The 12,101-nt window shown below is 41.5% G+C and overlaps 2 protein-coding genes across 2 annotated transcripts in view; both read right to left on the bottom strand.

The window, feature by feature from the left end:
• Positions 1 to 3,307, bottom strand: part of LOC109475543 (ethanolamine kinase 1-like) — an 11,374-nt gene extending 8,067 nt beyond the window's left edge. Inside the window, exon 1 of the mRNA XM_019776194.1 lies at positions 3,157 to 3,307. Coding sequence (XP_019631753.1) covers positions 3,157 to 3,273 — 117 coding nt within the window. The 5' untranslated portion in view covers positions 3,274 to 3,307. The remainder of the gene's footprint in view (positions 1 to 3,156) is intronic.
• Positions 3,308 to 4,591: 1,284 nt separating this feature from the next.
• LOC109475672 lies at positions 4,592 to 11,958 on the bottom strand. Its single transcript, XM_019776438.1, has 9 exons — positions 11,767 to 11,958; positions 8,037 to 8,118; positions 7,404 to 7,487; positions 6,928 to 7,029; positions 6,659 to 6,719; positions 6,249 to 6,388; positions 5,907 to 6,033; positions 5,640 to 5,779; positions 4,592 to 5,361 (listed from the first exon to the last, which is right to left on the bottom strand). Exons 1-9 carry the CDS (start codon positions 11,772 to 11,774, stop codon positions 5,125 to 5,127), a joined length of 981 nt encoding a protein of 326 aa, XP_019631997.1. The 5' UTR covers positions 11,775 to 11,958; the 3' UTR covers positions 4,592 to 5,124.
• Positions 11,959 to 12,101: the final 143 nt, after the last annotated feature.

The following is a 12,101-nucleotide window of genomic DNA, read 5'->3' as shown; positions in this document are numbered from 1 at the left end:
TGTGACAATTATGCAAATATGGATGTAATTTGCATAATTTATGGGGAAATTCTATAAATCAGCTGCATTCCATGATAGGACAATTGAAGCTTGTGACATTGGTAACTGACAATGAGAGAAACACAGGAAGATATTGATTATGTTAATAATGACTTAATTTGCATAATTAATGAGAAAATTTTATAATTATGTAATGATAACTGCCTGGAATTTCATACTTGTGGTATTTGAAAGTTTAGTTGACGTGAACATCATTAAACACAATTTATTCAAATCAGGACCTCATTTGCATAATTTATTAGGAAATGCTAGAATGCATTGTTTGTTAACATATATAAGACTGTCTTTTGGTTGAGATTATGATAGAATGATTAATTCATGAAAATTAGGTTCCTATTTCTTAAATCAGGGGGGAATAATCTAATCTATAATTTGTCAGTCATAAAGTTTAACATCATTTGGCGAAGGTATGAGATCGGGGAACTCTAGTTGTGAAATGATATTGTCTTATATCATCAATTTATACAGTAAAAGGAAAATATGAAGACCAGGGAAAATTAAAAGTCTTGTTTGATGTACAAGGCCCATTATTATACTTCTGTTACAGTAAAGGCTGTTTAGTGTTTGGAAATTACAGAATTTCTTCCCATGCACACCAGAAAAATCAATATGTACATGTACAATTGAGGAGTCCTCCCATATCCTGCAGCTGAGCTAGTGCAAACATGTACTGCAAATTTGTTTACAGTCTAGTAGTTGATTCATTCCTAAAGGTATAATATCATATAATAGTCGTCCCTCTGTAAGACATCTGATCTGGAGCTGTGTAGTTCACATTTGAACTACTGTATTCAGACTATCATGACCGGTTTTGCCTGTACAGAGGCTTAATGACATGGGTTAACAAAGTTCTGTTACATATGCATATCCCTGGTAACATGATAGTCCAGGGGTTTTTCTAAACAGGGGAACAAGGGCGCTGCGCCCTCATGTAACAAGCTAGCGCCCTCATATCAATTTTCAGATTGAAGCCTAAGTCTTTTTCAAAATTATCTTTTTCCAGTAAAAATACAAAAACAACACCACATAACAATGTATTCTAGCATTACAAACTATGTTACTCTCATGAAAATTCCAAAATCTTACCACAAACATGAAAATTTAGCTCTAGTAGTAAAAGTCTGAATGTAGTAAACATAGTTCATTGAGAACTTGCCCAAAGACTACAAGTAAGCCTCCTTCATTTGCATACTATAGAACAGGCTCTGAAGTGAAACATGAGACCTGAGTTTGTAGCAGCTTGGATGAATGTGATGCAAGTTGCAACTTTGCCATGGGAAAGGGTTGAGCTTGTGGCAAACCCAATGTTGTCATCTGGAGCTACTAGTAACATTGATCACTAATTGTTTTAAGTGTATAAAGGGTGATTTGCACATTGTGTGTACTGTTGATTGTACTTATATTTTATAAAGGAAATATGCAATGCATGAATAGAAATTTAGGAAAGATATTGACAAAAAAACATTGAATTATTTTAGTCTATCTATCCTTCTCCTATGGCTTTTACATCCATTATAGTACTGGAAATTTGTATTGAGCACTGTATCTAGCATATTGTAAATTTTGTGCAAGCTAAAATAGCCTTTGAAGGTGTTGTAAAATCCAAGTAAACAGACCTTTTTCACAATCATAGTTGTTTATTTTCAAAGAAACATACAATGAAAGAGTTCAAATTTTCCCCCTCAAGTAACCTCAAACTGTCCCATTTCAACTTCAAATTTTCAAAGGCTTCACATGGCGGAAGGGGGGATACCCCCCTTCCGCACCAACCCCCCCTCGGTCGCTTCGCTCCCTCGCCGTGATACCGCTCCCTCATGCCAGATTTTTCTAGAAAAACCCCTGAGTCTGATACCATACAATTACAGGTCATAATAGCATTACTTCATCATCTATTGTTCTAGAACTATTACAAATCTCATCTTTTGGGGTTAGCTTGAGAAATAAATTGACTCTACTTTATATTACACATAAGTGCTGCAATTTTGATGTTTCTGCAGGAGGGAAAATGAGATTTTTTAATTCACGGATCGTTGACTGTAGTAATGCACTGGACACTGAAATACTTGTATTTGCAGTGTTATAAAAACTGAAAAAAAAAAGTAACGTTACGTTACGCTGCGTTACGTACACTTTTGCAAAGGTATCTGGCATAAGAGGCAATGTAAGTTGTACTGGTAGTGTTTTTTCTATGGGTCAGAGCCTTGGGCTGGCTTAACGACACTGATTTACAGTTATTTGGTTAACGATTTTGTTTTGACGCTTGGTTGTTGTGTAACTTCATGTATTGTTTAATGTGTTGGTTTCATTGTTTTCATGTGTAACTTGTTGTCACGTACAGGGCATTCCTGAAAAGCAGTGTTTTTAAATAGCACTGAGGTCTCTACACTGTTTAAATAAAACAGAAATAAATAAATAAATAGGGTGTTCTCACTCCTTCAGTCTTTTCGTCACTATTGTCATTGGGTGTGAGCTTATCAAATCCTAACAACATATCAGCTGCAGCTAGAGCTTTAAAAACTAATATTTAGCAGCCTAGTTGTTTTGGGAGCCACCTGTTTTGAGTGCAGGAGCCCCGTTCCAAACGGATGACACCCAGGTCTTCAATGAGATTTACAATGTACACGCTGCCACCGCTGCCAAGCAGACAAGGACTTTGAACTTGATTTGCCTTGTAAAATTAGGAACTGAGCCATCCTGTTTTTTGCGCAGTAAATCCACAGTCTTTTGAGACTGACTGACTGTAGTGACAATGTAAAATTATGATACTCGGTTGTTTGTATCAATATTTGCAAAAATTCATTCAGCTTTTATTATAGTTTTAATCCTTCCTTTCAAAATGTAATAATGTATTCAAGAACGGAAAATTTTGCGAAAAAAAATACCATTTTAATTAACAACCTATTCTTCATCTTACATCACTGAAGATAGACCTAAAACATCGGAGGAAAGCTTTTCAAATTTTATTTTACTTCATTGACATGGAAACATTTATTGCAGAGTCCCAGCCCATGTCACGTGTGGGAATCGATCTGTCAGATAACAATACGCATTTTCTACAAAAACAAAGATTCTTTGAAACTAAAATGTTGCACACACCTTGATCTTGATCTCATCAGTCTTCCAGGTCGGTCTGACGGTCTGCATCGCCTTCAGAGCGCCGCTTTCTACCGAGTTTTCCTCGATAAACAGTTCAATCCGTGTGGGCCCCGCCATCTTTACAACACTAGTATCGGGATGCAACCGCACACAAACGGAAAGTCGCAAGAAGACATCAATCCCACTTATTTGTCATTATATAAAGCTATCTATCAAGTAAACAATAAAAATGTTCAGTTCATAATATGGTTCTTCATTCTAATTTTTAAGGATTGTCTAAAGGGTAGTTGTACAAAATGCAGGTATAAAATTTTTTTCGCGTTTACCTGCTGTCAATTGACCCGAAAAGTGGGCCGCAGCTGAAACAGTGGGCTGCCTCAATGCAATAATTTGCTTCTTAGTGAGTTTGCCAAGTGAGCTGTCGGTATCACCAAGGAGGTTAAATATCTAACCTCCTTGGTATCACCCGAGATGGCGAATTCTGATTTGGGCTTTTGAAAGGTGGGGTGTCTGTGGAATATATTTTGATATGATAGTCGTCGCAGTGTGGTAGCTGACCTTTTAGCTTTGCATTATAGAAAAGGACGTGGTTATGGGGCCAATTTGCCAGCTAAGGTGGTACCATATATCGTTGACATATTGGTAAGTTACCAATATGTCAAATTGCAATATGTGAAAGGCGCTTACGACTGCCTTTGCAACATTTAGTACATACATCATTTCTAGTATTCGCCTCCTAGCTCAGGACGACAGTGTCTCTGTGTGCGTGACGTGCGGGTAGATGTGTGGGTGTTTTATGGAAGACTTAATTATAAAGCTTTGGTAGTCAAGGAGTAAAGCGACCTGTCGGATCAAGACATATTCCTGAGCGGATCGTACAGGATAGGTTGTCGGAAACTGGTCAGGAAAAATCTGAATAGGCGAGATTACTGTTAATGCACTGTTGCTACGTTTAAATGACTTTGTAAGGCTTTGCACTCCGAGGGTGTCACCCCCGTTGTGGCCTTTGTCTTGAGACATCTTGACAGTTCTATAAAGCGAGATCTACATGGGATGAGAGCCCGGGTCCGAGGGTATAGGTGTTAGTGTATGTGTATGTGTATGTGTATGTGTCACATGTGTAAATTGTGTATGTGTATGTGTATGTGTATGTGTATGTGTATGTGTATGTGTATGTGTATGTGTATGTGTATGTGTATGTGTATGTGTATGTGTATGTGTATGTGTATGTGTATGTGTATGTGTATGTGTATGTGTATGTGTATGTGTATGTGTATGTGTATGTGTATGTGTATGTGTATGTGTATGTGTATGTGTATGTGTATGTGTATGTGTATGTGTATGTGTATGTGTATGTGTATGTGTAGTGTGTAGGCTCGGAGGGCCATAACGTGGAGTAAATAAATGAAATACCTGGCCGCACTTAAAAGCCCACAGACGTTTATTCCATTGCCATTTTACTAACAGACATCCGTATAATAGATGTAACGTTACATGTGCCATCACAGATGCATTTTATATCAACCACACATTTCCCCACGAGTACCACAGAGCTCCCACCCGCCGCCGCAATACGCAGTTGCCTTCCCATAACATCACGTACTAGTATTGCCACGGATGGGAGCTCTGCCGCGGGAGAATTATTAATGCCACCACAATGATAATTACGATACATGTTTTTATGTATCATTAATGTCAGTGAACAGTTGAGCAGAACCACAATTTCTGAGTTCTACAAAATGTCTATAAGATGCTCACCCTATATACCAAATAGCGTGCCGTATGATCTACACTACCTATCACTTATATCTATAGTACAGGTGAACAGGAAATAACTTATAATATTGCCCAGGCTATTCAGCGCTGCAGCATTTGCCGCTTACAAGGGACAGGGCAAGCAGGTATTTTTATAACCAGCCTACTTTACTCGCCCATATGATTATACATGATCAATTTACTAAGCAGAGATCACTTAAGGAGCAGGTAGTAGTGTGTTCCCGTCCAGGTGAAGGTGTTCTTCACGTCCCCGCCAGTCTTCATCAGTAGAGACGCCAGCACCACGGGGTCCGTGGTGTTCCCCCGGGCAGGGAGCTGGTTACCTTCGGGCCCAGTCCCACAGGCTGCCGAGGACCCCTCCCGACCGGAGCACCGCAGCTTCTCACAGCCCGCCAGCTCCACTAGAGTGTGCTCACTGCCGTCATTTATCTGAAAACCATCAAGAAAACAAAAATCATTACCACGTCCAACCTCGTGGTGCAGTACCTTAGAAAGCCACCAGAGTCCCATTATATGAACACTAAAATTATACATTTATTCGATTTATTGGACAAATATACGTATATACATCCACAATTTCTTGAGTTATGCTGTCACACACACACACACACACACACACACACACACACACACACACACACACACACACACACACACACACACACACACACACAATCATGCGCCTGTTTGAAGCATATGTGACTGACCTTGAACTTTTGTTGTTTGATTCTGCGGTTTAAAGACTGCTGGCGGATGACCTTGACGATGGAGGGGTTGAAGCTGTGGTTTTGAGCCTGGACCTGGAGTGTCGTGTCGCACACCACCGTGGCTGTCTTGAAATGTAGATCTGTTGCAAAAAGGAAAATTATCTAAAATTATAATCAAGCCTACTTCTGGTATTTGAGTCTCTTATAATCTGATGTGAATACCTTATTACGTAAAACATAATATCTAGACTGTTATTTGATTAATACCATGTATAAGTTGTTGTTCCTCCGGCGACAACAATTCTATCTCGTATGTCCGATTGCCCGGTGACGTAATATTCTGTAGGTCCCAGCTCTGCGCCCAGCGACCAACTCGGGTGGCTCCTTTTCTCTCCTGGAACAGTGACATACAGTAGGATAGACGGAGGTGGAAGTTACACATCATATACCTCTGTAAGCGCGACTAGTTTAAGTTTTAGAGCTTTCTATAATGAAGATTGGAAACGATAGGTCATTTGTACTTGTATAAGATATTTGCTGAATAAATAAAGTACTAGATCTAGTAAGCAGTACATATTGAGTCGACAGTAAGACATCAGCATCATTTACCCCTTGCATTTCACAGTAGACCCGGTACGAGGCGAGCTTGGGTTGGATGTAGTAGTAGCCGGTCTGCGGGGCCTCACCCAACAGCTTCTTGTACCGGCGGTAAATCTGGTTACAGGACCGGGGAGGGTCGTTATAGACACCTGCAGGGGGTATAAGTCGGTTTGAAGCGTGAAACGTTTGTACATATGCTTTTGGCCCTTTATAATATAAAAAGCCGGATCAATTGCAAAGTCAATCTATTCGGCTCCATCCGGACAACTCTATCCTAGGAAAAGGGACTTGTTCAAAGGCGAGAAAAGTTGTTATGAAAACTTCATCTACCGAATAATCTATTAGTTGATTTTAGAGAATAGATTAGTACATATTGATTGATGGCTATGACAGTGAAACAAAACTTCAGGACGCCTTACCATTCATCAGCGTCTTGACGGCTTCTTGAAGCAGGTTCAGCCGTTGGATATACTCCATCACCTGAGACAAACATCATAAAAATTACATTGACATCTTGGGTAATAGTGGTCGTTTGGATTAGATACCTGTTACACATTGGTCATTCTTAATCTCCAAGCATATCTTTCGGTGGGGGTAGTATCAAATTGGCCAGCCTGTATCCATTTCCCCAACTGAAAATCTGCTTGGAGCTCAGTCATTCTACCACTCCGCCAGGTGGCGTGCTTACCCTGGCCAGGTCCATGTCCTTCCACAGGAACCCGTCGCACCACTGCATGAGTCGGCGGGACTCCACCAGACGGAAGTGGCCGGCCTGACGGATGTGGCACGGCTGGGGAGAAGAGAAAATTATCAGAGGTTTACTTTTGGACCTTTGGCTTGACCGTGATACGAATTGAGAAGCTTCTATACAACGCATCGTACGTATATATGCTCAGGCACATGGTTATGAGCACGCTTTTAAATGGCAAGAAATAAATACTCCTTTGCAGTATGTAGTTAGTGTAAAAGTAACTTCTCAATAGACATTTGGAATTCTGTTTCAAATTCCTTTGCAAGAAATGACATACACGTTAGGAGATCTGATGAGAAGCGCTGTATGCACGTAACAGATGCGTCTACTGTGTGTGATAGGGAAAATGTAGCGCTAGCAAACGACGTATTATCACTCCTACTGTACAACTAAAATGAAGACACATCTCCCACCTCGTTACTCATGGCGTCCGACACGACCTTGTGCGAACACCAGGAACAGTTCGTGTTCAGGTACGTCACGCCATAGTCCAGCTTCTATATGCAGGGATCGAAAAACCATCAGACATAAATGGACTTTGCATTTATAATATGCAAACTAATTACTTCGAGAAAAACTCAAAGTTCATCGGTATGATGAATGGCCTATTACAAATCTCGAAGCTATTCCTAAACTTTGAAACTTTATTAGAATAACCATTAGCGGTGGACCCTAGGGTCCTCCGCTAGTCTTCCTGGTATTCATACATACAGAGATTATACAAACATAGTTGACAACTGGACAAGTCACAAAACACATCTAAATCAATCAATAATATATTTACAATATACATAATTTAAAAAAACTGACAATCCTGTCGAACAGTGCTTGTGAGCTACTGATGGAGGTATTTGTGCAAACCGTCCTTAAACACTCTCAGGGATTGTGTGGACTGCATAACAATTGGAAGGTTAATTAAGCGAGCGGTACACCTGGAAGTACAATATAGATAAGAATATCACGATGTTTCGTTAACAAAAGATGGGCGAGGGATAGACGATCTTCGCTATCTTTGCGGTTACAAAGTTAAGACGGAGAGACCTCACCTCTGACAGGAAGTGGGGATGGCCCAGACAGATGTCAATCCCCGCGATGAACACAAACAGGGCGATCACGGACAGAATAGTACTGAAACAAGACGGAATATGTGGTCAGTGATGTGATATTTGATTATACGTAACAAATTCGAATGTCCTTGATTGGATTGGTCATTTTGTGGTCCGGTAATGTATTGAAACTCTGATTATATTAAACGCTTGTCGAGCTCTCTGTCGACATGTCTCAGGGTTGGATGCAGTGAGAGCAGACTGAACAGTTTCTTTAGGCTTTGCTAAGACACATAGCCGAACTAATGTGTCATGGCACTAGTACATATAATTGCCATCATCGGATATATACGAGTATATAATTTCACGATAAGGAACAATATCCAGTCATTTTCCCATGTGTGTGTGTGTGTTGTATTATCACCGCAAAGAGAAAATTAAAAGATCCCGTCACCTTATATTATATCATTATTTTCCGTCCATTTTCATTCTTCAATACACGTTAAAAAGTTCCATTTAGAATAGGCGCCACCCATTAGACAAAACACCCACGCGACGCGTTTATCATATATGACACCACCAAACACCCAGGACAGGTGCATGTTCCAGAGACCACGATGGAAACAAGCTTCCATCGCGTGAGGCAAGTATTCCACGTGCGGCTTGCATACAGCCTAGCGAATGCGGGTAAACATGGTGGTATAAAATCTCATCAATGCAGAATATTTCCGCCCAAAGTCGTCCCCTGACGATTGAACAAGTGGCGCCCGGAGGCGTTAATGACGTTAGCACATCATTCGACCGTCACCTGATTCGCACCCGTCCTCGTATTGGCCGAGGTTCTCGTATGTTTGGTCGGACGACGTCCCGTGGTACGAGTCATGAGATTAACTGGATTGGAAATTTCCTAAACAAGATTACTATTGAGACCACCCTGCACAGAATTCTCTCCAAAACATGCAGCAGATGAATAAACAAAAAGGGGAGAAAATAAGAAGCAAAACAGATCCAGAAAAGATAGCAAAGAGAAATGCGAAGTGAACATAGATGTATATATTAAATATTAAATAGAGGGAACGAATGGAGGAAGAGAGATGGCATGCGCACATGTACAACAGACAGTAGAGCAAAGGGGAAACGAAACAAAGGAATGCATGATCTTTGGGCAAGACTTTGTCGAGGCGTCGGTGGCCTAGGACAAGACGTAGGAAGATCCTTAATCTCCTTGGTATGTGTGGGATGCGGCACACCTGAAGGATGAGGATCACGCCACAAGGTGCCCGAAGGTGTTCCTTAACTTACCAAAAATAGTGTCAATGTGGGTAATGAACCACGACCACGAACCGACATTGAAAAGAGAAACGTGACGCCTTATAAAGCTAGCCTTGGATTTCTGTCGGAATGAATGTTAACTTTAAGACAAGGACAAACAGAGGTCGAGGAAGAATCTCAGTGTGTGATATTTTCACCGGTTCTCCGCGTGGAATCACAGGACGTACTGTATTGCGGCAAATTGCCTCTGACGGCCTAGTCAGATATTCATCATACGTCGTTGTACGTTATATACGATTTTCACGTAGAATTTTCAAGTTAACTGAGACAAAATAGGATCCAACCGCCAACAACTTGAACTCGGATTTAGGGGTAAGACTGCCTTTTCGGTAACAAGGCAGCTGAATTTTGTACGACACATGCATGAATATTCTAAGAATGCCTTTAGTTTGCCACCATACGACGATCGTACGGCGGATGTGGCCGGGCCCTTACTACCACAAGTGTTTACCCTCCCTGGTTTACAAGCGTTTAGCTGCCTTTTTTCTGCAACAGCGGCTTACGCACACTTGTTGATAACGAGTGCCGCTGACAGACGTGTGACAGACAGCCGATTAGACCCTCCGAGACCCACCGACATGGGGGGCCGCACCGCACCGTGTTCTTAACATCTCTAAACACGGGCATGACTGACCCCACCTGTCAATCTTACACACCCGGCTCCCAGGGTGGTCCCAGGGTTGCCTTGTCCCACCCTTGACTTTTTATCAACCACGTTGGCAACACATGAGGTCATCAGCCGCACTGACCTCAATTCAACTCTACACACGTTCGTACACGTACGTGTCTTCAAAACAATGTGATACATCTATAAGTCATTTGACTAATTTCCTTTCAATTTTTTTATAAGTACTAAAGGGAATCGAGGACAAAATACTTAATTTTCACGATCTACATTTGGCGTTTTTTACATACACAAAGCCAGAAGCCAGCTACTTCCCAAGAAGATCTTTTTCTTTTCTTTCATTCGTGCAGATGCGAACCTCCATGTACAAAACACTTCAAAATACGCACAAAAGAATGTTGCAAGCCCAGATCGCTTTACTCTTAAGGGACTTCAGTCGACAGCATGAAGGCTGCTCTTGACTAACCAGTACACCACACTTTTGTGGTTTCCAAGAACAGTTGCACACATGCAAGAGGCCCGTTATTATGCAGCTTAGCATGTTCATCTGTTCGGGCAGCGATTGGCTGCTGGTGATACACGCCACCGACACGCCCGTCTGTACGCCCGCGGGTTCTGGTGGTGTAAATCTACATGGACATAGTAAGAAAACGACCATGTACGGTCCTCACAAAACAGCATTGATGATGTTTCTTTTTGGTTGTAGTTTTCGATCTTGGTTACCGCGATCAGTTGGATACTGGTAATGGAAAGTCCTAAACGATCGTTATGTGCTTATGATAACCGGCGGTAGAAAGTGCTCTCTGAGCATAAATTAGCTTTTCTTTGTGTATCCTAAGCCTAAAACGCTACAAAACGTCTAAAACAAGCCTTATATTACCTCTGCTTGGAGAGTAACTCGAAAGGTCATATATAGGCCCTTCACTAATATGTAATGTTACATGGCTTTGCTCAAAAGCCTAGCTCTGAAAGTCGCAAAAATTTACTCCATGATTTCTGAAGAACTACACCAATTTCACCTCATTGTCGCAGCTTCGCCTTTTCAGTTTCCAGGTCGATCGAGCGAAAGGTATTTGGCAAGAACAGCCCGCCTTAAGGAACAATTATATTGATATACGCATGTGAAGCAACTTCCTAACGAACAAAACATCACCATTGCGATGGCTGGAAAAGAACAGCTGGTTATTACCGTTTTAGATTTTCGTCCTGTGTTTGTCATATTTTTACTGAACAGTTTTAAAACTTGGCATAATTTGCAAATTAAGCAAGCGATCGGTGTTTCTATAGAGCTAACGTCCAGAATCCCATCCAATCAGTTGATCTCGAGCTTAAGGACTATTTGGAAAGTGGTCAATTTGGTTTACACACTTAACAGACACAGGAACATGCTTTCAAGAAACTAACACAGAAAGGACGAAATTGTATCCATGTTCTTTCGAAAACAAAGATTAGCCTATACATGTATCATAAAACTGTAAATTGGCTTATCTCATGATCAGTGGGGACTTTTCTAATTATCTAATCAACGTAAACCTTTCGACGCGGTCACATTCATCGTAGGTCGTCGTACAATTTTGACGCTGTAGAATCTTCAGGCAGGCTGTGGCCGCCGACATTGCGACAAGTCCTTTCTGGGACATGATAGCTGACTTTTGTGCGCTTCTGTCTCCAGAATGGCCTCTGTTTGCGATCGCACGACGATCGCACGACGTTTGTAACTCAGCTTTTAGCGTCGAGCCGTGTAGAGAACATGACGTAACGGTGGGTTCTTACCACGACATCTCTGCGGTTCGCCTTGGCCTTGATCGAGTTGAAGTTTGTAGGTGTCGCGATGTGACACACTAGGCTAGGGGTTGTTGTTGTCTGCTGTTGCCGCCGTCCTGTGACTGAAATGTAGTAAGGGAGCGCGGTTCTTATGACGGTGAATCACCCAGCCTTGTGTGGTGCGACGTTCCCTCTCCACGCCCCGGGCACGCCTACCCTACGTGCGCTGCTACAAGCCCCTATATGTCTTTCCAACATTTTACTGTATGATAGCACCTGTTATGGCTTTACATTAATGGTCAATTGCTCTGAAGAAAGAGTCCACGAGCAAGTGTCCTTAATAG

Source organism: Branchiostoma belcheri, unplaced genomic scaffold (assembly GCF_001625305.1).
Source record: "Branchiostoma belcheri isolate BF01 breed outbred unplaced genomic scaffold, Haploidv18h27 scaffold34, whole genome shotgun sequence".
Lineage (NCBI taxonomy): Eukaryota > Metazoa > Chordata > Leptocardii > Amphioxiformes > Branchiostomatidae > Branchiostoma > Branchiostoma belcheri.
This window is presented reverse-complemented; position numbering and strand designations above follow the sequence as displayed.